Raw genomic sequence first — 27,700 nt, forward strand, 5'->3', positions numbered from 1 at the left:
CCATTCTTTTCACTACCCTCTGAGTGACTGTTAAGTGCACTGGGTCTATTTCCCCCAATGTTTGGCCGATTTTGCCTTCTACACTAAGACAAGTATTTTTGAAAAGGATAAAAGTATCTGTTGTCTATTTATGATTTTATACTTGGTCAGCGCAAAAAAAACAAAACAACTTTTTTATGTAGTGTTAGGAAAGTATGAAAGTTCCCCGATATTTAAGAAATGAAGGCAGGTTACCTTTCTGTGTGTCAATTCACCGTAGACCAGTTTATCTTTTATAAAGCTTCATCTGTGGATCATTACCAGGAATTGAACCAATCCAGAACATTTCTGGTCTAGAAAGGAAGAGCATGCAGAAAAAAAGGTCCTTTATCATTGTACTTATTCAGTATCTAATGTATGCACAGCCTTCATGTACATAAATGCTACACTTAAACATTTCTATATTTTAAAATGTAAGAGTAGAGCGTAAAATATCAGGAGTATGTAAAAAAAAAAATTATATATATATATATATATAAATTAAATGAACAATATGGAACTGTATGTTTTTACATTTTAAAATGCTTGAAGTGGACGCTATACTGTCCCTCCGTTCAGGGGTTTCACACTTTCCTCGAACTCATGTTTTAAAAACACAGGTCTGTGTTCATTGTCAAGTGTGCTCACACTTCTAGCCAAATCATAAAAAAATCCCCGCTGCAAATGTACATGCAGTTTTGCTTTTCAGCCTCTGTACACTGAACCTTGTTGAAGCTTTGTGAAATAATATTCTCTTATGTCTTTGTTTTGTAGTATTTGCAGTAGAACTATTTGTTTCTGGCTGATCTTCTTTTATTTTGTGTTTTGTATGTTTGTGCATTGGAAATTGATGTTTAAGTACTGTAAAAGTTGTCTTCACATGCTCAAGGTCTGTTTGCTGCAGTGTGTTGTAGATCTGTGATTTATTTGCAGTGGTTGCTTTATCCACTCGGTTCCTAGATTTCCAAATGACTGATTTATAGGCCAGTTTTCTTTGATTCAAAATTTTTCACAAGTGTCCTCCTTATGCAGGAAAATAAAATATACTACGGAGCCCCGCACATGACATGCGGACAAAAATATATCTATTGTGGCCACACATTCGTTCTCTTATTTTACTAAATTGTGGCTATGATTTTCTAATTTGTTTGATTTAACTAAAACAGGAGAACAAATTGTTACAACATGGCCTTGATTTAGTAAAACGAGGGAACTAATTATTATATTGTGTTCAGGATTTAAAATGAGGGAATGAATTCGTAAAACGTGCTGATGTGGTAACGAATTGCTCATTCGTGACCGTGATATACATTGTTTTTACCCCGCATGTCCGTAGTAACCGTGATCATTTTTTCAGCATTTTGTTAACGTGTATATCTCAAGCAAAGTAAAGAAAACAAACAAATTCTAAATGAATTATTTCAATATGAAATCTGAAGATATCCTGTTTAACATATCTTGAAATGAGCAGAAATGTGCTATTACAGTATTGAGTAATAATTTGAGGAAAGATTTTCCCATAGTTTGCTCCAGTAAATACACTTTGCATATAAAATAGAGTTTATTTTCGTCCCAAACAATTACAGGTCTGGTAAGGGTAGTTTTTGATTGTGTAAATGCTTTTTATGAGTGTGCCAATAGATTTTTAGCCATCTTTAACGTATTCAAAAATGTTTTGCCATTTATTATTTTTAAGCTGAGGCCTATTTTTTATTATTATTATTATTAATTCCAGGAAATTTGTTTTCATATCAGTCATTTGCCAAAATGCCCAGTTCATAGGGCCAGAAAAATTAATTGTGCAGAAAGTTTGCTTGTATATTTTACTTGCATTCTTTTTCTATAATTGACAATCCATTGAAATAAGCCAAAGTTTGTTGTTTGTACCTTTTTAAATTTAAAGTCATGCTTCAGCTAAGGTCTGCTACTGTTATGTCTTCAGTATGAAGATGTTTTTGAGTAATTGTCAGTTCGCCATACTGGCTAGGCTGTTTGTTGACCAATAAAAATTTACTTTGGTACTTTAGGACAAGCGCATTTGAAAATCAAGCAGATGTCTACCTTGATGTGTAATCTCTCCCAGGGCCAATCATTTACATGAGACTATGTCTTTAGCTTTTATATTAGGTGACCTTTTGCTGCATGGTACGGAGTATTAAAATACCTAAAAGTCTCAATGTGATGTCCTGCTTTTTTGCAGTTATCAAGCTCTAAGTATATCTAAACTCTTTGCTAGTACATTACTAAACTTTTGCAACTGGAAATATCATTTTTGACAGAGTGGTTTTGTATCTTTCTTTCTTTATGTACAAAAAAACAATGTCAAAGAGACAACGTGATAATGCAACCCAGTGGAACTGAAACGTATACACAACAAAACTTTAAAAGTACTATTACAGTATGTGCATTTAATGAATGTGAACTCTCGGTGGTTCATATCTATACAAAGGCAGCTAATTTCTATTTTTTCAATGTATGATCATTCAGATGTTTTACATACATTTGACTGCAAAGTTCAGACGTTAATCCAGTTTTTTTTTTGCAACAAGACATAACTATACTCACTAAATATGCAAAACTAGCTTTCAGGAACATAGCTTTGCAGCTCTGTGGTTTGGTTTACCTGACCCTTTAAAACAAAAGGAAAATATGTTCCTATTACTACATGTTTTCTATGAAATATAGAAGACAAAATAAAAAATGAATATGAAACATTGTGGGCTTTGTAAGTGTGCTACTTATTTAAAGTAAAATGTTATCAAGCTTAAAATCCATTGTCCTTACTGTATTTTTCTGTGTGGAAGCTTAAGTCTTTGTACCTTTGCATTAATATTTGTTTATTGAATTGATTAAAAATGTTTAAAAAAAAGCATATTTACGTGTATGTTTTCTCTCTGTGTTCAAAAACATTGGGGTAGAGCAGTTGGGACTGCATTTATAAACAATTTAATATATTCTATAAATATTGTAGTATAATATTGTTCAATTTGTGCAACTGTGTAAGCTGTAAATTTATTTACAAAAATACATATTATATTAATATATGAATGAAATGATTTATCTATATCTATATATTTTTAAATCTTCCAGACAAACCATGTTTTACTTTTGTACAGTGTACAAATAGATGCATTTTGTAATAACCGTTCTGCATCATTGTTTGTCTGGCTGGCTGAATTGATTTGAACCTGCGTGATGGCGTCACGCGGCGTCGCGCTCTCCCATAATGCAGCGGGCCTGAGGTTTTGATCCAGTGGAGTTCATGATATCGGTGAGAGCGCTCGACGCAATGAGGCGGAGAGACACGACAGCCGTCGAACCTTCATCTCCCAACTGAACACACACACATACACCATTTCTCAAGCCTACAATCACATCAGAAACATGTGGTTCCGCAACTTCTCAATCCTCCCGAGAGGTCTGTGAGTTCCTGCAATCCATTAAGCCCTTGTATCCGGAGGATTTTTCCCCCGTCGGCCGATTCGCACCGAGCAGGCAATGACAACGGCCTCCGCAACCCCGCAGCAGATGAGAGACCGGCTGCTGCAGGCCATCGATAGCCACAGCAATGTGAGTAACCCGCTCACTCTCCTGCGACCAAAGCTCACTTTCCCCGACACGATACCGTTAGAGCCTTATCTGAAGCCGCCAAACGCCGTAGCGAGCCGACTAAATGTGTAGCAGAGCAGATGTGGAGCTTCCATTAGCAGTCCGCTAACTGACGGGGAGGCACATTTAACTTTACCCCGCGGGCTGCGCTAAAGGAACAGCCAGACAGGCGCTAGATTGCCATGATTTTAAACATAAGCGTGAAGTGGGATATTTTATAAAAAGCTGCCATTTCGATTTAAGGTGCATGATGTGATCAGTCACAGATGACATGTTGTGTGAAGCCTGTTATCCGTTAGCTGTTTCATGTCAAGCTATGTGCTATTGAGCTCTGGAGCAGATTTAAAGAATCATCTGCTCACTTACCGTGACTATAAACAGTATCTCTAATGACGCAAGTGTACATTGCCTGTTGTTTGCGGCGAATACATGGTACATCGTGACTAATAAAAGCTAGGCATAACGTATGTGGCTAGCTGACAGTGGCATTAGCAAAGCGCTAGCAGATGAACTCATGCTGAGCCTGATTGATTATGTATCACCACTAGAGATTAAAGCTGTTTTGATGCCTTCAAACCGTTCTGGATGTTTCTGTATGTGTGGACTAACCTGAGCACACAGCTGTTGGGTGTTCCGACAACTTTGCGGTGTAAAGTGGTCACTCGGACCTAACTAGAGCTAACCTGCTGGCTGACTGGAAAATGTGACAGCCACATTGAATGTTTTGCTAAGCTAACACCTCGCCATAAAATGACTAATGAAGAGCAGTAGAAACATAATCAGTGTATAGGGTTTAGGAAATACACCGTCCGTGTAATTGCCGTCGTAATAAATATTCCCAGCTTTAAGGTTTCAGTGAGTCTACCTTTACTGGAGCTTTTATGATAAGTAAACACTGTTCAGGTTTGGTTAACCCTTAAATTATGTTTAAATCTGAGTGCACTTCAAACACACGGTGACTTTATTTACACCGTTGGGTTTTGTTTGGTCATACATGTCCATATTGTTAACTTACTGGTCTCCTGGGGTCAAATCGGTAGGTTAAGGTCAGGAGGGTTAGAATGCTGCCCTGAAGGAAATGAAGATTAAACCTGTGGTCTATTGATTGAAGTGCTCATGAAGGCTGAGCTTCTACCACAGATTAAAAGTTGTTCAGAATTTTTCACACTCATTTTGAATGAGGTGAGATGTCCCAGACACTGTATTGATGCTAACAAGCTACAGTGCATCACTTTTGTTACAATATTCTATGTGTAAAAGGTACAAGAAGGATGTAGAAATGTTGTAGTAGTGTCATTGAATTGATTTCTATACATTACACATTGAGTGACTCCATGCACTATTATTTATAGCTAAAGGCTGGACTCTACATCACTTGCAGACTTTGTAAAAAGTTATAAAAGAAAACTTAGCGTTATGCACTAAACAACTGAGGATCACACTATCAGACTAGTTGTTTCAAAAACAACAAGCTCGTCACTTTTTGGAGATTCATGACAGATGGAAACGAGTGTTGTTACATTGGCTCAAAATATTGAACATTTTTGATGTCCTCTGACTGAAAGGATTCATAGTCTGGAGTTAAAAAAAAAAATCAGAGTCTGTGCTCAATATACACTGTGATTTTTGGTGAAATTTGTCATCTCCAGCTAACCAAACCATGGAGATTGGCAAATAGTGTAGACTCCTCTAGACTGCTAGCCAGACCCACATCAAGATGTTTGGTCTGGAAACTCACCATTGACAGGGCTCAATCCGAGAGGCGGGATAAACGGTTGTCTTTCAAACTCCCTCTGCATGGCGTGCACACAATTGGATAGCGCTTAACCAACCAGAGCAACGAATGTGAGGCAGAGCTAGTTAAAAGATTACACTTTCGACGTATCCGGTCGGCAAAACTCAGAACACATCTTCCTTTCTTAAGAATGACTTCAGTGCCGTTCTTTTCTCAAGAGAAAAGCTTAACTCTTAAGTCTTCCAGAGTTGTGGTCAAAGCTGATTCAAAAGACCGCCGTTCGCCAGTTTCTGTGTTTACTAGAAGCACGCAAGCGCAACTTGGCCGTTATTATGTTAAGCCCTGCCCACCAATTATACACGATGTGATTGGCCCGATCAGAGTTTGGGGTTTACAGCTAAGAAGTGTATTGAGAGTTGCTAGACGACACTCGCGGTAGATTAGATTTGCTGCCGCTAGGGTGCGTCTAGATTTCTAGGCTACTACACTGCAAAAGTTGTGTATTAGTGTATTCCACCATTAATTACCTGGCTTTAGAATATTAGAATAAGACTTCCAAAGTCTTCTATCCATAATTTAAGATAATTTCATACCTTGTGTTATTGAGCTTTTATGTTAAATTTTCCCTCTCCCTGGACAGATCTGTAACATGGTTGCAGTTCTTGATGTTATCACCAATTTGGAGAAATACCCTATCACCAAAGAAGCACTTGAGGTTGGTACTTATTTTCATCACCAATAATATATTGTTTTGGTATAAATCTCCTTAAGACAAGTCATAGCATATTGAATACTGTTTCTGGGTCCAGGTCTCTACTCTGCATCAGAAAAGCCATTTATGAGTACTGTGTGTTTATATAGCACAAGTTTTTTAAACTCACAGTGTACACTACTATTTCTAGGCTTACCATGTCCCAGACACCAATATTTTAATGATTCAGAAAAGAAAAATCACTGTCTGGAAATCTTAATATAAAGATGAAATCTGAGGGATGTGACTATTTATTTATTTTGTTGTTTTTGTTAGTAATATAGCATACCAGTAGTTAGTGTTGTTTGCTATTAATCTGATACCTGGAAACGGTTATGCATGATGTCAGACTTAAAGGGTTAGTTTACCTGAAAATGAAATTCTGTCAATAATTACTTGAACTAATGTCTAGGGCTGCATGATTAATTGTATTTTAATCGTGATAACGATATCTGCTTCCGTCGATTGATTTCAAATAATCGTCACGATATTGGCCTGCTCATTATTTATCTTTAAAATGTTTTTTCTATGGGGTTTGCGTTGAAAACGAGCCTCCACTAGCAGTCATGCTTGTGGTTGCCAGATGCAAAGAGATTAAATCCCCCCAAAGAGAGCTTTTCTCCTTCAAAGGATGATATTTCTTCCTGCCGATTATCTGAAAACAAACACATGCACTTGAGTTTAAAGTGTCATACAGCCAGTCTTTGTTTCTTCACAAGACACTTGATCTATTTGTGTGACTAAATCTGCCATGATCAAACCTTCAGCGAAGAATTTCAACAAATACACGTACGGATCTCCTTACTGTTTGCAGAATAAACACCTTTGCAACCGATGTGACTATTCAATCGGGAAAAGGATCCTAATTTAGAATTATTGGAAATAATATTACGAGTTTTGCCGTTTTATCTTTTTAAGTTCTTAAAGGTTTTAGCAGTTTTCATAATGTGAATCAGTTGAAAATGATATTACCACTGGTAGGCTAAGTTCTAAAACGCAACATGAAAATGTGAAAAAAGTTTAACGTGGCTTAATTAACAAAGACAGTGTTATTAACTAACCATACGTAGTGAACACCATAATAAAGCATACTATGTACAGAAAAGCAGATGAGCTCTGAATAGGAATGCAATGTGTTTAATTGACATTTTCCTCCCGTAAAGAAAATGCTCAACGTGGCTTAAGGTAGGCTACAGTGACATTAAAAGACCAAACTTAGTAAACATTAAATACTTATAAAGCATACTACAGAATTTGATCTTTTAATATCACTAGTAGGCTAAATTAAGTGACGTTAAGCTTTTTCTTTATAAACTGTTCAACTGTTTTGCTGTACAGTAGCCTATGGTTTATGGTTTATGAGTTTGGACTTTTAATATCACTGTCAGTGCATTAAGCCACATTAAGCATTTTCACGTTAAGCGTTTTAGAATGTCCCACAACATTACCCTTTGTGACAAAATAATCGTGATAATGATTTTGAGCAAAATAATCGTGATTATCATTTTCCCCATTATCGTGCAGCCCTACTAATGTCATTCGACACCTGTAAGATCTCCGTTCAACTTTAAAACACAAATGAAGATATTTTTGTTGAAATCCGATGGCTCAAAAAGGCCTTCATTGACACCAATGTCATTTCCTCTCTCAAGACCCCTGCAAGGCACTAAAAACGTTGTTACAAAGCCCATTTCACTACAGTGGTTCTACGCTAATTTTATGAAGCGACAAGAATAGTTTTTTTTCCCCGCACAAAAACTAAATGACGCCTTGTATAGTGATGGGCCAATTTCAAAACAAAGATTTGAACGGTTATGAATCAGTGTGTCAATTCAGGATTTGGATCAGCAATGTCACGTGATTTCAGCAGTTTGGCAGTTTTACACGCGGTCCGAATCATTAATCGATATGCTGATTCATAATGGTTCGAAACTTTGTTTAGAAATCGGCTCATTTCGGGGTTTTTTGAGCACAAACTATTTTCGTTGCTTCATAAAATTATTGTAGAACCACTGTAGTGAGATGGGCTTTGTAACGACGTCTTTAGTGCCTTTTATGTGTCTTGAGAGAGGAAATGACATTGGTGTCAATGAAGGCCTTTCTGAGCCATCGGATTTCAACAAAAATATCTTCATTTATGTTCCGAAGATGAACGGAGGTCTTACGGCTGTTGAACGACATTAGGTTAAGTAATTAATGACCAAATTTACATTTTTGGGTGAGCTAACCCTTTAACCGACTACTATCTTATTTGTCATTAATCTTCTAAATTTTCTTTCCTGCAGTTTGAATTACATAAGCGTTGTTTATTTTACATTTAACAAAAATGCTTTTGTGAAAACTGTGTGATATGACTTGTAACATGCAATTTGAGACTTTTCTTCATTTTATTTTCAATGCAGGAAACCCGCTTGGGAAAGCTGATTAACGATGTAAGAAAGAAAACAAAGGATGAGGACCTTGCCAAACGTGCCAAGAAACTCCTGCGGAACTGGCAGAAGCTGATCGAGCCCGGCCAAAGTGACACTCCAGTGAGAGGAGTGCCAAACGTCCCGAGCTCTGCCAATGGAGGTGCTCACCCCTGCCGGACAGACACACCTCCAGCGGTCCCCCCTCCGAGCAAGGTTGCTCCTGAGCTCAAAACCAGGAATGACATCCATAACACGTACTCCCCAAAGGCGGAGAAATCCAGCAGCAGAAAGCGGCGGGGGGAGCAAAGGGATAGTCCGCATCTGCCGGCCAAAATGACAAAAACGTCACTTTACGAGCCAATGTATTCCTCTCCCCCGCCATCAAATGGAATTAGGGGGAGTCCCGACGTACTCCCAGAGAAAGATGATGATGCGGCGGCGTCTGACAGGATCCGCCCGGACCACCTAGAGAATGACAGGCACAACAAAATCCCTGTCAATGCTGTTAAGCCTCATCCAAGCTCTCCAGGGCTTACCAAACTACCTAGCACTTCCTCCTTACTCAAAACATCAGTGTTACAGCAGCATGCGAGAATGGACGGAGGCGGGCAGAATCAACCCAAAAGCCCTCGGTACTCCTCGAGTCCGCGCAGCATAACGCACGAGATGATGGCCAAGAGGTCTTCGACATATGCACCAAAAGGGACTCTCTCGAGCCCGTCTCAGAATTCTGCCCAAGTGCCCTCTCCTTTGCCCACACTGCAGCCTTTAACGTCACCGGCCCAGGTGTGCATTGGCGACGGTCCTTCATCTGTGGGGCTGGAAGGCTCCATGCATTTGCACAGATTGTCGGATAGAGTCTCCCAGCCCCCGCACAGCACTGCAACACTGGAGCCGCTCTCTGGCTCCCCGCTCACCACACACAGCTTGGAGGGCGCTGAGACCAAGGGTGAGCGGGAGGGAGTGGCCTCCAACTTGGAGGGCAAAAAGAGGAAGAAATACAGACCCAGAGACTACACAGTAAATCTTCAGGGGCAGTCCTCAGAGGACAGGACCAAACCTGTGCGGTTAAAAGAGCGTAGGTTGACATTCGACCCGGTGACCGGACAGATTAAACCCCTCACTCCGAAGGAATCCCACCATGAGGAAGAGTGCCAAGGCCCACCGATTGTAACGCCCTCGGTGAGGATTGAGGTGCCGCAGCAGAAGACCCCTACGTCGGTCCCCAACCCCTTTCAGCAGACGAACTGGAAAGAACTATCCAGAAACGAAATCATTCAATCGTACCTTAACCTTCAGAGCAATGTTCTCACATCCTCTGGAGCACAGACCCACGGGGCACACTTTTTCATGACTGAATATTTGAAACGAGAGGAGCACGATGTCAAAGAGCCCCGTAAAATGCACGTTTTAGTACAGAGCAATTCTCCGAAAGAACTACCCGGGGTGTCTCGGGACGTAACGAGTGAGGACCTTCTCAGAATACACAACGAACACTGGCCAGGGGTGAACGGTTGCTATGACACCAAGGGAGCCTGGTTCGATTGGACAGAGTGCGTATCGTTGGATCCTCACGGCGATGAGAGTAAATTGAACATCTTGCCATACGTTTGCCTAGACTGAGAGAACAGGGCTTGGAAAAGTTTTCAATGTTCCCACTGTGAGTCTGAAGGGGGTCGAACCGTCTCTCCTTGTCGCTCTGTACTAGGTTCATCTTACAGGTGTAGTGAATGAACCAACAGCGGTTGTTCCGAGTTCGGTTTTCCATAAGAAGGAGATGAAAAAATGTCCTGTTTGTAATGTGCTGCTACCAACAAGAATTTGCAAACAAGGGTTGTATATAATGGCTCGCAGGGATTTAACTGGGCCAGTTCTTGCACAATGTGTGAATAGGAGGGTCCGAGCAAGCATTGAGCAGTACAGATATGTTTGAAAGCAAGTCGAGAACATTTTTTGGCAGTTACAAAAAGCTTTATGTGACAAAGAATAAATTATAAAATTTCTTATGTATGCATCTATTTATTTGACCACGTTTTCCTTTTTTTTTTTTTCTAGCAGAAGGTTATCCACTAAGATGTGCAGATATGTTTGAGGCTTTTCTGTTTGCATCACACATTTGTCCCCCTTGTTTGTACACGAGGCATATATAAATACATTTTTCCCTCAGCGGCTCTCGCGTACATGTGCTAACGGCAGTAGATACCAACATTCCATTCTGAAATGAACATTTCTCGCTTAATTTCTTTCTCGATTTATCTAATATACGTGATTTTCATATGAGAGAAAAGCAATCTATTTTTAGATGTTAAATAAAATAATATTTTAAACAAATCTGTTTGCCTAGATAATTGTAAAAAGAAAAAATGGATAAATATGTCGAAAAAGAGAGAAGTATTCATGTGCTAGAAGAGAACGCAGTGAATGGCCACAGAGGGTGCTACTTTTCATCTTCATACTGTGAGGACAGGAAAGCAGGAAAATGTTAATATGCTGGAAATATACTCGTTACCATTCCTTTAGATATTGTTTGCCTTACTGAAACCATTCAACAATGACTTTATTTAAAGAGCCTTAGTGAATGTATGGCATTTAGACTTTCGTTTAGGTGGTACAGAAGAAACACCTCTAGGCATCTGCCATATGGTCTTTTTTTTTTTTTTTTTTCTCAAATGGACGCATTGTGCTATAAATGTGTCAATAAATATGCACGTTATCCTGCTTGTCTGTACATAGTTCTTGCAATCCATGTAAAACCTTTCTAAGTCTTCATTTTTTTTTGTGCGTGTGTGTGAATGTAATTAATTTGGGAGGAAACGGAGCATTTTGAATGAAAGACCCAATCATTTGTGTTGCTGTTCACAGGAATATATAGACCTAGATGAATAGGTTGTGGTCCTATTATTCATTCAGTGTTTTCAGTTTGACATTATTGATCTAGCTTCTTTTTTTTTTTTTTTTTTTAGTTTTTTTTCCCAGTTTTTTTTTTTTTTTTTAAATGCCTTGCCATTTGTTTTGAAGAGAAGTCTTGTGAAGGGGGTGAAACCTATTTGCTGCCGACTTGCAAACACTGTGTGCTCTGCTACCTTCGTCCTACCAATGTGCCTTTGATGTAAAAAGTTTGGAAAGGCTTCCGCTAGCTTCTCTTGGTTTCAAAAAGTACAGCATTTGTTTTCTTCAAACCATGTCAGATATTCCAGGGATATACATTGTTTCTGAAGCAAAGGCCATCTAAGAGCTCAATACTTGGTTAGGGTATTGCAAATATAATTTGCAATTTAAAACTAGAGGAGAGACTTCTTTGATCATTTTTGATCAGTATATTTGTTCAGTGTTTAACATCACTCGTTTGTTCGAAAAAATAAAATAATCAAAACTCTTTGCATCATGGTACCCTTTCTTCCATCAAGGTTATCTGTCCTAAACCTACATGATTCACGTGTTTATGACAGTTCTATTTTTTAATGTTTTATGTTCCTTTTCAGGAGACCATTTAGTTCTTAATGAATCAGAGTGTGCATCAAAATGAGTTTTTCAAATGCACTTGTTGTATTCTGCTTGCTTGATTTGTCATGGAAACCCCCTTTAACTGAAGCTAACCAAAAGAGGTTGCAGTATGGGCGTTATCGACCTAGTCTTAAATACATTTCATTAACTCGCCCTCATGCTTTCCTACACCTGTATGGTTTACTTATTTCTGTTGGATCTAATAGAATATTTTGAAGAATGTTTTAGCTTATATATTTTCTTTAGTCGATGTGGTTCAAATCTTAAAACATGTTTTTAAGGTGGAACTTTTTTGACCTTGGGTCCAGCATTTTTGGAATGGCATATTTTAAACACGTTTTATTTTACTTTATTTCGATATTTGATGCTTGCGACGTTTGCAGCGTTGTAAAAACAGCGCTCCAGTTAGTTGTTAAAAAACTTGTCTCTAGACCTGGCCTTTTTTTCATTTTGTTGCGTTTTTTAAACGCTGGACCATTCTAATAACTTTCAAAACTATTTTTTTTTCTGCATTCTGATGAACAGTACAGCCAAACAGAAACCTGAAAGGCAGACATTATCGACCCTTGGTGTGGACACCAATATAATTATCGCTGGTATAATTATAGTTGTTCTTAGTGTGAATAGTCCTTTAGTCACCATTTCATGCTGGGAACTGGATTAAAATTAAGTAAATGGAATTTACATTTTTGGGTGAGCTATCCTTTTAATAAGCTGCCTTCACACTGTCTAAAGACACATGATAACTGTATGTCTCTTTATAGTTTTAGAAAATTGACTCACTATTTCATTATTTTTTATTTGGAAGGAATTATTACACTAAAATGTGCTTCAGAACATGCTCAAAATCATGTGATTGCTACATGTATTACTTGTTAGTACGATGACATATTCTGCATTGCTTCCTCAGCATTACAGAGAATATTTCGTGAATGTTAGTGACATCATTCAGTAGCCTGCAGTATTCCCAGAGGTGAATCATTCCTCGGCTACCGCGAGTCTGGAATACCAGGATGGACACAGGGATACGGATACTCCCATTATAAAGGAATTTGGCACTTTAGTGCCATATATGGAGTTTTTTATATCAATCACGGCCAAGAATGGGGGAAATGGGCGTGGTCCGCACTGAGCGGGTGCTATCATTGGTTGCGAGGTAACAGGGGAAGTTCTGGATCTACATACGCCAAAATAGTAAAGGAGACAAAACTCTCACACTTTACCGAAGTCTTGAATCTTCACTTCCCCACAATCTGTTTTTGAAACAACTTCTGCTCTTATTGTTGGCAATGGCTTCGCAGTTTAACAGAGGTCCAGCATACGGGTTTTCAGCGGAAGTGAAGAGCAAGGTACGTGGAATATTTTTTTAAACTATTTCTGACCCGTCGTTTAAACGTAGACATATTTTATTTGGCATATTTTTTCTCATATGCAAGGGAAATCTCCGTCTCATTCTGAGTGAATCCAAAATGTATCAACAAATGTTTCGCAAACTTCCTGTTTCGTTAACATGTAACACACGTGTCAGCTACGATACAAGGTTATCAATTGCTTCATGTAATGCATATTGAATGATGCTATCTACTCACAACTAGCTGTAAAGTGACAGTAAGGAAAACGCAAAAGTGACTGAAACTGAAAAGAAAGTTTTCAAGAAGTTCTTGGGGCGTTGCCTCCAGTCCTCAAATATGTCATTGTAGTCTGGGCCTGCATAAAGCTGCTGCTGATTCACATTCCTCCTCTTCAGATTTGCTGATGTGTTTGTAACACTTATCGATTGGGTAATCCTGACATTAACCATACAGCCAAATTAATGGGGACAGAAAGGCCGTCCATTTCTTTTATTTCTATACATAATCATATATTATGACTGACTCAACATTGTTTCATTATACAATGTAGGGCATTGGGAAAAAAATATCATGTAGATCTTATTAAAATAATGAGCATGTAGCTGTATTATAGCCAGATTACATTTTGGTTATTAACCAATATCACATTAATCTTTCCACTAGATTGCACAGAAGTATGATTCCCAGAAAGAAGAAGAATTACGAGTCTGGATTGAGGGCATCACTGGGCGGTCAATTGGAGATGACTTCCAGAAAGGGTTAAAAAATGGTGTAATACTCTGCGAGTAAGTTTGCATTTATGTATGTTTATCGAACACCCTTTTTGTGTCCTTTTAAAGGCTATTTCACAATATATCTTTGCATAATCGTGCTGTCTCAATCTTCCCTTAAAGGCTCATAAACAAACTTCAGCCAGGGTCTGTGAAGAAGATCAACCAGTCGTCCCAAAACTGGCATCAGGTGTGCTGACTTTGCTGACAAATGTTTTAGTAAAGCTGGAGATAAAATGTTCTGACATTGAACTGTTTTTTTTTTCTTTTCTTTTTTTGCAGACCATAGTTGTTTATTGTATTCACTTAATTCCAAATAACATTATCTCTTGTAGTAGAAATGAATGTCCAGCATGAAGGTTTGTTTCGTCTGTTCACATTCAGCTATTTTATTGTGTTGCAGCTAGAGAACCTCACCAACTTCATTAAAGCGATCACCACCTATGGGCTCAAACCTCACGATATTTTTGAGGCCAATGATCTGTTTGAGAATGGAAATATGACACAGGTTCAGACCACACTTCTGGCTCTTGCTGGCATGGTATGCTCAGTTGAATGATATAATTTCACAAGAGACCAGCCTAACTGTGATATTTCAGTCTGTAATTGTAGTTTCTCACTTTTTACAGGCTAAAACCAAGGGCATCCACTCAAATGTAGACATTGGAGTGAAGTATGCAGAGAGACAGGAGAGGGCATTCGATGAAGAGAAAATGAAGGCCGGGCAATGTGTCATTGGACTACAGGTATAACTGAACATTTTATACATTTCTGTCATTATCTTAAACTATCTGAATATAATTTATTCACAATCTGTAATACAAAACAAATTTGACTCAACCTGGAAAGTACCATGAAAATTGCAAATGTATGTAACTCGCTTTTGTGTCTCTTTATAGATGGGAACAAATAAATGTGCAAGTCAAGCTGGAATGAATGCCTACGGTACCAGAAGACATCTGTATGATCCCAAATCACACATTCTGCCACCGATGGACCATTCAACCATCAGTCTTCAGATGGGCACTAACAAGGGTGCTAGCCAAGTGAGTACCACCTCCCATGATGTTGCTCATTTTCCCGTTCTGATCAATTGTTAACTAAAACAAAATCTATCAAAAGGATTTTGCTAATTGAAATAAAGCTTATTAAAATGATTATAAAGCTAATAAAAATTCCAAAAACACAAATGTACTAATACCTTAGGTGCCCCTATTAGGCTTTTTTGAATATTAACTTTCTTGCATTGTGAAATATGGCTGTTTGTGAATGTAAAAGGTCTGTAAAGTTTTAAAGATCAAAGTGTACAACAAATTAAGTTGTCTCCTAAAACAGGGTTTCTTGCAGGGCATTAAAGTCTTTAAAAATTCTGAAACTGGAATATCCTGATTTCATGGCCCCCAGAATATTTAGTTTTTTGAATATTTGAACATGCAATATATCAAAAAGAAAGAACAGACCCGCTGCTTTTAAACAAAAAACCCTGCTTTTATTCTAGATTAATGCATTCTTTTTTTTATCAACACTTCAATGTGGTAAGTTTAATAAAAAAAAGGAAACCTTTTGAGCAAAAAGCTGAGAAAATCGTGTTTTTGTCAAAGAATACATCTGGATCCTTTACCACTTCCTGGGTTGACATTCAATTCGAGAACATTAGCCTGTTTAGATTTCTGTTTAATGTTGATGATCACAATTTTTAATGTGCTTTGTTTGTTATAACTGTGAAAACACAGAAAGATGGAAATTTCCTTCAATGTAAAAAATCTTAAATTGGTATTTTCTGCTATGTTACATTTTAAAGCAAGGTCTTAAATCTGATTGAAAAAATTTTTTTAGCCTGTGTACCACAAAGTCTATGGAAGTAGCTGACCCATACCTTTTTTTTTTACATAGAACACAGTGTGCCCTTCACCAGAGAGGAGTTGGGAGAGAGTAGGCGAATTTGAGAAGAATAAGAGTGAAAATGTAACTCTCGATAGTTTGAAGATGACTAACATATTTAGAATACTTTACCATTAGCAGGTTAAAATTGACAACATTGTGTGTGCTGTGTCAAAGAGGTATCTGCACATTTAAACAACCGCAACACTGATGACAAGTATGAACGAGTGAAGGAGACGCGCTGAATAATAATGCACATTGACTCTCTGACAGTAGATGGTGTTTAAGTGATGTATGTTTAAACCTATTGTAGGAGACCTCCCAAAGCTTTTAAAGTGGCATACTAGTGGTACTTTAAACTAAAATGAAAACTGAAAATAAATAAAATAATATTATTAAAAAATACTATAATGGCAAAAACAAATAATAAAAATGCTTCTGATCTGTTCCTTCTAGTCTGGTATGACAGCTCCAGGGACCCGCCGTGCCATCTACGACCAGAAAATTGGCACTGACAAGTGTGACAACTCCACAATGTCTCTACAAATGGGCTACACTCAAGGTGCCAACCAGAGCGGGCAAAATTTCGGCCTTGGCCGTCAGATCTATGATGCCAAATACTGCCCCAAAAGTGCACCTGATGCAGGTGGAGAAGGAGCTGATGCTGTTGGGTACATAGATTATCAAGATGAGGGCTACCAGGGTTATCAGGATGACAATCAAGATTACTGATTTGACCAATCGCAGGCTATGAGTCTAAATAAGAAGCTAAAGGGAAGTTAATACTTCCTTGCAAACAAAAGACCCAAAGCATGCCATTACACCACAACAGGCATGCCATCTGTCAGATAGTGATGAAAGTGACCAATATGAAACATATCAATTATTTTTTTAACTATATCATTGCTCTTTTTTATAAAACATGTTTTGTTCATTTGAAGCGAGAGCCCAACAAAACATAGTTAAGTGTTGTGGATTGATAAATCTTGTATTTTATATGGTTCTTTTGTCATTTAATTGCACAACTTTATAATAATATTTAGTATTTGCTTAATTGTTAATTTAGTTAAATGTACATTTTATTTTTATTTGTTCAAAATGCTGATCTTAAATGCAAGTGTGACGGGGGTTATTGTAAAGTTACATTCACATGATCCCAAATAACGTTTTTTTCTTCTTTTTTTCGGTTCTAATCAAGCTTTTGTGAAGAAATTTGATATAAAGTATGGTCTAGAATGATCGTTATGTGAGCCTGATTCATTTATTGAATATAGAACATGCTCAGGGGTTTAAAATTACTTTACAAAATGCGTTTTCTTGGCAGTTGGGCATGTGAAGGTGAATTTTTTTGCTGTTACAGTTGAAAGATGCAAAGTTAAAATAGTAAGGGTTTAGATATCGTGAACATTTACTGGAGTTTTGCAATCCATTGTGTTAATTTAAGAGCTTATTTTCCCAGTAATATTTGTGTTTTTAGGCTGGAAATTGAGAACAGATTCTTGATATGCACAAAAAGGAAGAGGTTATCTATCATTTCAGCAGCTTTTTTGAGTCATTTCTGATTTTGACATTCTAAATATTATACTTCCCCACTTGATGTGAGGAGATGAATGTGGTTTTTATAATTCTTTACTGTTTTGCATACAATCTGTAACGTGTTTTAAAAAGTTCATCGTAGTATTAGGGTTTTAGTTTTCTCATCAAATATTTTACTGTTTGCAGAGCCAGAACAACTGGAGCATGTCTTGTTTTCTTTGGATTATAGTATTGTAAAAGGAAATTGAAGTATAACATTATGAGCCTTGAACATTCCAAATTAGGAATTGGATTCCCTACTTTTATTCCACAGTATTTGTACTCATTCCAAATAACTTTTTGTCCCAAACATTGGAAAATGTAGGTCTTCTCAGAAAAAGTCACTTTTTTATTTTAAACCTTTCTCATGGAATATGATGGTTAGAAGGATGTAGTATACTGTGTTTATAATAAAAGATGATGAACAAGAGCTACTGTTGTCATGATTCACTTAAATTTATATTGAAACAATTGTAACAAAGATAGTATTTTATTTTCAGTCCTATACAACGAAGATGCATATCTTTGAAATCAATTGCTTGCTTCAATGGAAATGCTGGATCCCTTAATCAATGATCCATTCGGTCAAATTATCATGCAAGCAGTGTTGATAATAAAGCTGATCTAATACGTCCTCAGACACAGCCTTGAAGGGGTGGATGTTTATAATTTAACTTTTTTTAACAGTTAGTGCGCTGTTTGAGCATAAACAACAACTGCAAAGTTACGCGGCTCAAAGTTCAAAGCAAAGGGAGATATCTTTTATAGAAATATCTTTTTAAGAACTACATCAAATGGCTGATAGGGACTACACAAGTTTCCCCCCGGGTTTGTGAAATTACTATCCTTGAAATTTACATAAACCCCGCACCTGGGAACACGCAACAAAAGGGGTGAGATTTCCATGACAGAATATGCTAATCAACGACTTAAAGTTAGTTAACTCCACTTCAGCTACATTAAATGTATCAACTAACTATTCAGAAATGTCTAGTTGCATTCTACATGTCACTTCTTGAGTCTCTCCATCATTGTCCAGCCCGGGTTTGAACAAAAGGCTGAAGTTTCACTGCCTGTCTGCATGAGGTTATCACAGCTGCTAACTGGAGTTCTTGAAGCTCCGCCCTGTAGGCACGAGCTCATTTGGATTTAAATGGACACAAAAGGCACGTTTTTGCTCTCAAAAAGTGACAATTTTAACATTGTATAAAAAAGATCTGTGAGTGTAAAGTAAATGTACTTTTTATTCCAATAAATTTGTGTTAAGTAGGCTACTGCAATTAAAAATTATATTTTGCATTGCAGCAGTTTATTTCTGGTATAAAGAAGCAATATCGACATGGGCAAGGGCATTGAAGGTACTATATCTTGTGCGTTTTGCCTTTACTCTCCCAAACATGTCAATAATTTACATGAATGCGAGTGCATTAGAGTTGATGGAGTTGATGAATGGCAAGTGTTTGATTGATGAGATGAGGACATGACAGGCCGCCGGTGATAAGGCTCAAGGCTGAAACCAGCACATCCAGTGCTAGAAGGCTTGACTATTTAAATTTATTTAACATTATTTTATTTATCCGCTATATTGGCGAGACCTTTTTGAAGGATATTGGTTTACGACCTTTTTGTGCACTTGAGCTTATCTAAGACTTGAGTATGTTTTGAGAGGCTGTGTTGACCTTGATTTATTGCAATATTGAGATGTTCAGTTTTATTTTGATTTTAGAAAATAAAAATGATTTCTCAGTTCTCATCTTACAAATCGATTGTTTCCTATTTTCACCGATATGTCTCTCGTGTGTCAATGACACCGTTGAGCCTATTGTGAGTAGCCTACAATACTTAGTAGGCCTAGCATACTGGTACTTCAATATCAATTGTATTGGTATTGGTGACTTGCAATGGAGCCTTTTTCGCTGTATGGTTTTTAGGTACTTTTTACACCTCTGTCCTTTCTATGCCCTCAACAAATGCGAACACATTGCCAATGAAAGACGAACCAATCAGGGTATGAATGGTGCGGGGCGACAGGTGCAGCCCCGCCCCGATCTGCAGGTTGCAGCCTATAAATCCTTCTCGAGGAAAAGGGGACTCGAAGCTGTCGAAAAATGACTCAATACTGCCGTCATCTGGCACTGAGTGAGAATGACAGCACGGGATTATTACCCAATATTATCTCTATGGAGCTACTAACGAGAATAAATGTTTTATTATTAACAAAGGTGAAAGGATGTAGGCTACTTAACTCTTGAAAAATGGTTATCACCAAACTGGAGGACTAAATATTTTACATTTATATTTTTTACCCTGATTTATGTAGGCCTAATTTGGTAATTTTAATGCATTAAGTTATGGAACCTTATCGTATAGTGTTACCAATACATTTTATAAAAATGTTTTAGGCCTTCTGCGATTATCACAGGGTTATCTACGTTTCCATCAAAACGATGACGTTTTTGTCACTTGCACCAGGTGGCGCTGCTTAACAAGGTCTCACCAGTTTCTTTCCAGTTCGCTCCAGTTTTTACTGCCCGAGGTTGTTATTAGTTTTACAACCTTATTCTGTTCGCACATGTGCAGATTTGTGCTTTTAAGGCCTTACTTGTGCCTCTTCTCAAACAGGCCTGCTTGCGAGCTTGTCAAAATGGCTGTCTTATTGAAATGCTACATTCCACATTGACTCGCTGCTCACCTCCCTCACTCTTCAGACTGATTTTTTATCTTCACGACTCTTGTTGAAGCAGGCAGACTGCAGCTCAACCTGTCATAGAGACACAGCATTGTGCAAATATTATATTACATATATCAGGGCATTTTCTTCTGGAAGGGAGAGTTCACCCGAAAAGGGAAATTCTGTCATCAATAATCTCCTCATGTCGTTCGATTTTCAAGAGTAGGCCTATTTCCAATGTATTAGATTTTGTCTTCAGGTTAGGGTGGTTGCAAATGAATGATTAAATATTTTAGTTAAATGCTATACAAATGAGATCAAATAAAACTATAAAACCAACAAAAGGGATACTGACGGGTCCTCATAATGACAATCAAATATGTTATATAACATAATATTTGTTCTGTTCGTACTGTTCTGCTTCAGTGGCTCTTAACAGAGTAACAATACATTAATGGATACTTATAGGCAGGATGACTGTTGAATGAAGCTTTCAAAATCATAATGGTTAAACATAATGGCTGTTATATGACGAAACATGTCTTTATGTTTGTGCAGTGGCCTCGTTTTCTGTTGGTTCTGTAATGCTCTTAATAACTCCATGTATACTGTACTTAAAGGAACTATGCGCAGTGTCCTTTTCTTATAACTTCAGTTCCACATGACCCATATGCTTTGTGTAGTCTTTAAACCTCTGAAGGAAAAGCATCTCATTTATGTTAAAGCTAGATTTCACATGTAGCACATGTAAATGCTTCTATATATCTATACTACATCAGAGCTTAAAATAAAATAAAATAAAAAAACTTTATTTCAAAGGTGATAATACTGTTCTTCTCTTAAACTGCAAAGCATTTGACTGTTAAATACACTAAAGTCTTCTTAAAGTGACTGAAAGCACATTAGTGACGACTTGGCTGGTTAAGAAATTCTTTCAGGTGTGAAACATTGAGTGTGACACTCAGAAGCCAATGCAACTTATGTTCTTATAGACAAGTCAGAAGAATAAGCTGATTTACACTAAGTAAGGTTCACGTGTGTTTAAGTCCATATGGCATCACTCCGGTCAAGGACATAGTGTTTTTTTTTTTTTTTTTTTTTTGTGACAGTTAACAGAAGTTACAGCATTTCAACTGTATATTTGCAGCCATCTGCTCAATTATATTTGCTTCTTGTCTTTGGGGCACGGAGCAAGCTCGAGCACCGGCAGGGCATTCCAGCATCACCTGCTGTGTGGACAAACTTAACCTTCAGATCTGATAAGAACTGAGAACATCTGCTTAGCACTTTATTCTGATCTGATCTAAACATGCCAATTCACTTGACATTAACAGTGTTTGTGTGTGCAAGAACTTCAGTGACACTGGGTTTTTTTTTTTGTTTTTTTTAATAAAATCATTTTTATTGGTCTCTTCAAGACCAACATTTTTTCATAAAAACAGTAACAAAAGGTTTTACTTTTTGGAAAACATAAATTATAAGCAAAAAAGATAAAGAAATACATAATGATTTTTGTACAACACTTAAATATTGTGGAAATCAGAGCATGACCGTTTGAAGTTGGCAAGACTGCAGCTGTAATGCTACGAAGAAAACATATATTTCTGTTATTTACAAAGAAGTGACAGCTATAGACATTTAAAGGCAGTCAATGTGACTGAGAAAATAAATCTCCACAGGAACTCCTCATTTGATTTCAAAACAGGAAAATACACAAGTAGTCTCAGATCATTTAAGCTTTTGAAAGACAGCGTGTGTACCAGAAAATAACGTCCACGTTTGGATACTTGAAATGATTTGACGGGCAACAAATCTTTCAATATTCTGCAGATCTACTAATGCATGTCTTTGTCTGTGGATAATGCCTTAAGATAAACAGTGCCTTTACAATAAGCATTCTCAAAAAGTACTGGCTCAAGCTTATGTAGCTTATTTGGTCCGTATTTTAGTGGTAAAGTTCTTTACTTTCTTCCCCAAGCCTTTTAGCTATGGGAAGCACTCGCGATGGTGCTTAACCATCATGTCTTTTGACATCACCCTGCCAGATTTGTCTAAACATGTAGCAGATCCTTACAGTGGCCTGCACCATATAATACATGCTGCTGCTTGCAAAGCTCCAGGCGCATTTAGTTCTTTCCAGTCGAATTAAATAAAAGAGCCTATTTTTGCACAGACTGGGATTTGAGTGCCCACCACATTCATGATTCAGACGTTGTCTGTTATAACAAACATTCGGAAGACACTCATAATAGGGCTTTTGACCTTTTTTAGCACCAGTATTTTGGCAGGTTACGAATGTCAGTTTGTCCTCCCACATCATTGGTTAAGGTCTTGTGCGTGCGTGATTGATTCAGACAGCGGACATCTATGACTTGTTCTCAATCTCAGCGGGCGCAATCATCATGGTGGTGGTTTTCAGTGGGTAGTAGCGGCCACGCCAGGTTTTCCAGAACACTCCTTGTTTTCTCTGGTGCCTTTGCTTTGGCGCAGGAGTAACAAAATACCTGCCGTTTAGGTTTGAGCGACCACAGTTGCTAAACCACCAACCACCTGGAAACCCAAAAAGGAAACCTATTAAAATGACAACATCACCCACAAAGAAAAATGTCTTTTATGGTCAATGGCATCGTAATTTTACCTGATAGCTGTTTGGCACAGTTGAGGTCATTCTTCTGGTCGTTGTCTTTGTCGCGGGTGGAGAAGGGCACTCCAGATGTTTCGGTGGACAGAGAGCTCTCCAGGTTCCCAGCGGACTTCTCCAGAATACGTAGGGAATAGTTGTTCTCCTCACCGTTCAGATGGAAAGGGTAGCTGATGCTCTGAATCTCATCCCGCCAATCAGAGAACTGCACCTTGAGGATGTAGTTGCCACCTTTGGACACAGAATGGATCTTCTCCAGGCCGAGCCAGAACTCACCTGAAAGTGACATTTAAGAGGGATATTTAAGAGACGTGTATTCTGGTCTAGGAATAAGCCAGGAGATTTAGTCACTCTGAAGTTAAATCATTTAAAGGCATTAGGGACTCAGGATTTGACAATGTTTCCTCTCCAGCCAAGATTGATCTAATCCTCTATCCTTAATCTGCCACTCACCATCCCCTATTAGCAGGTAAATCACTTTGCCTTAATCAAAGTCTACTGACAGAAGTGGCTGTTCGCTCAGAGCCTGTTGCTCACATGAAAAACAATCAGTTCACATTGGAATCTTACCATTCAGGCTCCCAAAGCCAGTCTGATATGCCTGCCATAGTTGATCGAAGTCTACAGATCCATCATGGCGTCTCTGGATGACTGTCCATCCTCCTTCTGTGGATTCAAGCACAAAACAAAAGGTTTAAAAGGCGGTAATATGTCACATGCTTTGCCAACAAAGAAGCCTTAAATGCTCTTTTAAGGGGACAAATAAAAGTACCACCTACCGGGTGTCATTTCGCAGAAGACTTCAAAAGGATGGGAATCAGCTGGTTGGATGGTGTACAGTCCGCTCAAGGTCTCACCCCTCAGAAACAGCTCATGACAGTCAGAAGCTATAGCTGAAAGACACAAAAACACCACAAATATACTCACATGTCTACAAATGACCTTTAACCAAGTCTGTATCTAAACAGGGATTTTAAAGTTGGCACACAATGGATATTGCTCACACGTCCAGCATAAGTGTTTATCTCATTGGTATGGTGAACTAAACCCTTATCTCAAACACAGAACCTTGAACGGGTCACCCAAGATTGTTTTGAACTCCAGGGCAATAGTCCAAATACACATGTTGTTATTAAACAAATGTTGTATTGGTACAAATGAGCATTCAACACTATACACGTATTTCTCCGACACTAGCACAAGGTGCGCTATGCGGCTCACTTTACAAACATCTGCCAAACAAAGGCAGTTTTCCATGAGAATTCTGACCTGACTGGAACAATTGAGGGTGTAAACATGACCTTTCCCCCAGTTCCCAAGCAGAGACTTCCCTCAGTTGCCTCAATCCTCTACAAGCATTTCTTCTTCCCTGCCCCCCTTTAGTCCAGCCCTTCATGCATCCTTCACGTGCACAACACCCCTCTGCTGACATCACAATGCATGGACAGCGAGTGATCCGGGAATGCAGAGGCTGCTGCTGCTGCTATTTGAGGAGCAACTGCACAGGCCCTCAAGGCACTATGTGAGATGTGTCAGATGCCAAAAACAAAAAGCAAAAGTTTGCCAGTGTCTATCCTAATTAAATTAGATACTATACTTTGCCTATAGATAGATAGATAGATAGATAGATAGATAGATAGATAGATAGATAGATAGATAGATAGATAGATAGATAGATAGATAGATAGATAGATAGATAGATAGATAGATAGATAGAATAAATATGTATAATAATATAATATTTGTTAAAAATCTGAGTCGTATGTATGTATAGTTTTTTAAAACAAATATTGCGTGTGTGTGTGTGTGTGTTTTAAAACGCTAAAAGCCTCAAAGCATATGGCATTGTGTGAAGTGGTCTTCTCTAGTCTGGCACACTTCTCATTCACAATAAAAGGGGTGGTCTGTGTGGAGGCAGGGGGGTCTGAGGGGGATAGTCTGGCTCTGACAGATCTAGGGTAAAGGTTACATGTTTTCTGAGAAAAATTACGTGTTTTTTGGAGTGATCTCTACACGACAGGGAAAGTCTGTACAAAGTTCATGGTCCAAAAATATGCACTCTGTACTTTATGGTTTTCACTGGATTAAAGCCAGGAAATCTAATCTAAGGTACAGGATATACCATATCTGGGGAAAAAAGCCCTCTCTTTGCTCTTGGCCAGATTTGTAACAAATCTCTGCATGCTTGTGACCCTAAGTTAACACAGTCCGAGACTGATGAACTTCCACACAATTGGAAGGCGTCCAGGGAAACCGTTTCTTTTGAAGCATTCTTTGGATCCCTCTGATGTCAGAGCTCTCCATTAAAGGCTTTTTTTTGTGCTGATTTGGGTGACTGTTCTTGCCCATGTGTTTCTGCTAGTTCACCTTTCACCTACTTAGAGACAGCCATTGCTCTTAAATGGAGTTTCTTATAAATGTACCATTTCCTACCATCACACACCTACAGAATTAAAATACTTTAAAAAAATGTTTGAAATGTTGCCTTATTTTCATGAAGAATTTCCCAAATGTTTTAAATATAACTGGACATGTTTTATCATTGTGCAGTTCATAACATCACTAAAGGTGCAAAACAAGTCCCAGCATGCATCTGACAAAGCCAAAACCTCCTCTTGAAGGTTATTTCAACATGCAATTATAATATATTGTTAGAGACTGTTTAAGGCAGATGTTCCACTATGTGAATGGTATAGTAACGACTTCTTTAAGCGAGCATATACACTTAGAGGACTCTAACTTATAATGTAATTTTTGTGTATATAGTTTTGAAACATACAATTATCCTATATATGTAGCCTACAAAAAAAAGAAGAACATTTTTTTTTTAAGTATGAAGGTGTAGCATGCTAAACTTACCAACAGGTGAATCCCGCTGTTCAGAACTCGTGTTCAGATGAACTTCATCCTCCTTCCGTTTGAGAGAAGATCGTTCGTTTTTCAGTTGAATCTAGTGGACATAACATGAACATTTTTAATAAGTTTGCAGTCTTAGATTTGATAATTACACCACACTCGTTTGTTTTATAATATTTTTACCTGGTTTTGGAGAGTTCGAATTCGAACATTTTGTTTATCTAGTTTTTCTTGCTGTTGCTTGATGCGCTCGACCAGGTCATCAATCCGTTTATTTTGCGCCTCCAGCATCCACTGAAATCAGAAATGGTTTGCGATCAGTCTTCAATCAAACTCAGAGCGGGGATTTTTTCAACCCCAAGACGACCGAAAACTACAGTGTTGACGATTACATTCCTGTACAACCGGTCCTGTATAATCTTTTCAATCAACACAGCTTTTCTTCTGTATCGTTATGCAACTCCCGCAGACAATGACGATCAAGACGGCCTGCATGCGTTTAAAACATTTCGAGTGTTTCTTGCTGAACCATTCATCAAGGGACGAAGGTAAACGGACTTTAAACTTTCCAAAGGTCAGTAGGTCCCTGACTTTTTTTTTTTTGTCTGGACATGGATAACTGCATACTTTGCACGTACAACACGGCTTTGAGTTCGTGCCATGGAGCGGTGTTCACGCCCACAAACGTGTCTGTTATGCGCTTGTGCTCGGTTCAATAGTCTGTTTGAAATGCAGGGTTTTTGAATTACCAATCCAATTCGTTCTTATTAAGCTAATATAAGTTAACAAATGTATGCAAACACATCAAAATAAACATTGCAATGCATGTCAGGCAGAGATGTCTAAAAAGAAGACACAATGTTTCACTTTCTTTTAACCCAGGTTTTACTCATACCTGAATGATCCGGGCATCACTGTTGTTGCCGTTGGCAGCCTCCAAACCCTCTCCTTGCATCAAGCCGTCTACTTTTTCTTCCAGCTTATTCATTCTCTCGTGGTCCATCTGCCGGTCTTTGAGCAGCTCCTTAGTCTTCTCCCGCAGGTCCGTGGATACGTTTAGGACCAGCCTCTCGCTTCCTTCCAAACTCTGGGCTTTTGCTTTCAGCGCCTCGCTGTCTTCTTGAAGCCGCTGAGTCAGCTTGCCAAGTTCAGATACGGTGACGTTGAACACCTTCATCTTAATGGTGATGTCTCTCACCTGGCTTTTGGTCTTGTCCACATGCTCTTTAAGACCCTGTCCTAGCTGCAGCAACCCATGTGCGAGCACATTGACATCATCCCATGCTGCATACTGAACTCTCTTCTCTTTACCAGAAGCAGCTCCTCTCCTCTCCGCCGGGAAGCTCGTCCCAGAGCTTGCCAAGACTGTGATGCACAGCAGATTTGCCAGTGGTACCTTCATCTTGCTTGTTTTGTGTCTTTGGTTGTCTGGCTATTCTAACTTGTAGAAGAGACCGGTTAGCAGTCGCCGTATTCTCAAGAGCACAGGCTCATGCTGTTGAAGGGCTAACTTGTTTTTATACCCTTTCTGAGCCATCTAGCTTGGTCTGATTGGCTGGCCATCTGGAGGGAGTGTGTGAGTCTGCTCAGGTTTCAGCCTCCTCCCCCTTAACCGTATTTGCTTCTAATGTGGACCATGATGTAAGAATGGACACGGTTGCAACCAAAAACCCAACGTTGATTTCTCATTATCTTTAAGATTTTGAAAATGTAGTGTAGGGTTTTTGTAGGCAGTTTCTGGGATTCATATGATTGTATGTGTGCCTCATCATCAGTTTGACATTTGGCCAGAGGTTTCATTTATTATATTATCTTTAATTTAAGTTTTGCACATTATTTCACACAAACAATCCTACTCAGACATTTGAGGTGTGCAGTACAATCGTGTAAACCAGTAATGATTTCAGTTTGGTGCATCCTGTACCC

The 27,700-nt window shown here is 38.4% G+C and overlaps 3 protein-coding genes across 3 annotated transcripts; 2 read left to right on the top strand and 1 right to left on the bottom strand.

Moving 5' to 3' along the window:
- Positions 1-3,241: 3,241 nt before the first annotated feature.
- Positions 3,242-11,900, top strand: crsp7 (cofactor required for Sp1 transcriptional activation, subunit 7). Its single transcript, XM_067453778.1, has 3 exons — positions 3,242-3,588; positions 6,003-6,077; positions 8,516-11,900. Exons 1-3 carry the CDS (start codon positions 3,517-3,519, stop codon positions 10,145-10,147), a joined length of 1,779 nt encoding a protein of 592 aa, XP_067309879.1. The 5' UTR covers positions 3,242-3,516; the 3' UTR covers positions 10,148-11,900.
- A 1,295-nt stretch (positions 11,901-13,195) lies between these two features.
- cnn2 (calponin 2) lies at positions 13,196-18,036 on the top strand. The gene is made up of 7 exons (XM_067453779.1): positions 13,196-13,377; positions 14,044-14,165; positions 14,274-14,340; positions 14,554-14,691; positions 14,780-14,896; positions 15,050-15,196; positions 16,488-18,036. Exons 1-7 carry the CDS (start codon positions 13,318-13,320, stop codon positions 16,761-16,763), a joined length of 927 nt encoding a protein of 308 aa, XP_067309880.1. The 5' UTR covers positions 13,196-13,317; the 3' UTR covers positions 16,764-18,036.
- Positions 18,037-21,650: 3,614 nt separating this feature from the next.
- angptl4 (angiopoietin-like 4) lies at positions 21,651-27,275 on the bottom strand. Its single transcript, XM_067453780.1, has 7 exons — positions 26,670-27,275; positions 25,958-26,068; positions 25,778-25,868; positions 23,698-23,811; positions 23,489-23,584; positions 22,916-23,194; positions 21,651-22,827 (listed from the first exon to the last, which is right to left on the bottom strand). Exons 1-7 carry the CDS (start codon positions 27,174-27,176, stop codon positions 22,643-22,645), a joined length of 1,383 nt encoding a protein of 460 aa, XP_067309881.1. The 5' UTR covers positions 27,177-27,275; the 3' UTR covers positions 21,651-22,642.
- Positions 27,276-27,700: the final 425 nt, after the last annotated feature.

Source organism: Pseudorasbora parva, chromosome 9, assembly GCF_024679245.1.
Source record: "Pseudorasbora parva isolate DD20220531a chromosome 9, ASM2467924v1, whole genome shotgun sequence".
Taxonomy (NCBI): Eukaryota; Metazoa; Chordata; class Actinopteri; order Cypriniformes; family Gobionidae; genus Pseudorasbora; species Pseudorasbora parva.

What these genes read in the sequence shown, in the direction of transcription:
- crsp7 (XM_067453778.1), top strand. Translation starts at nt 3,517, where the DNA reads ATGACAACGGCCTCCGCAACCCCGCAGCAGATGAGAGACCGGCTGCTG. An exon ending in CCATCGATAGCCACAGCAAT is followed by an intron (nt 3,589 to 6,002) that starts GTGAGTAACCCG and finishes CTCCCTGGACAG; the next exon opens with ATCTGTAACATGGTTGCAGT. An exon ending in TCACCAAAGAAGCACTTGAG is followed by an intron (nt 6,078 to 8,515) that starts GTTGGTACTTAT and finishes TTTTCAATGCAG; the next exon opens with GAAACCCGCTTGGGAAAGCT.
- cnn2 (XM_067453779.1), top strand. Translation starts at nt 13,318, where the DNA reads ATGGCTTCGCAGTTTAACAGAGGTCCAGCATACGGGTTTTCAGCGGAA. An exon ending in CAGCGGAAGTGAAGAGCAAG is followed by an intron (nt 13,378 to 14,043) that starts GTACGTGGAATA and finishes TCTTTCCACTAG; the next exon opens with ATTGCACAGAAGTATGATTC. An exon ending in CGTCCCAAAACTGGCATCAG is followed by an intron (nt 14,341 to 14,553) that starts GTGTGCTGACTT and finishes ATTGTGTTGCAG; the next exon opens with CTAGAGAACCTCACCAACTT.
- angptl4 (XM_067453780.1), bottom strand. Translation starts at nt 27,176, where the DNA reads ATGAAGGTACCACTGGCAAATCTGCTGTGCATCACAGTCTTGGCAAGC. An exon ending in GTGATGCCCGGATCATTCAG is followed by an intron (nt 26,069 to 26,669) that starts GTATGAGTAAAA and finishes TTCTGATTTCAG; the next exon opens with TGGATGCTGGAGGCGCAAAA. An exon ending in ACAGCGGGATTCACCTGTTG is followed by an intron (nt 23,812 to 25,777) that starts GTAAGTTTAGCA and finishes TGTGTCTTTCAG; the next exon opens with CTATAGCTTCTGACTGTCAT.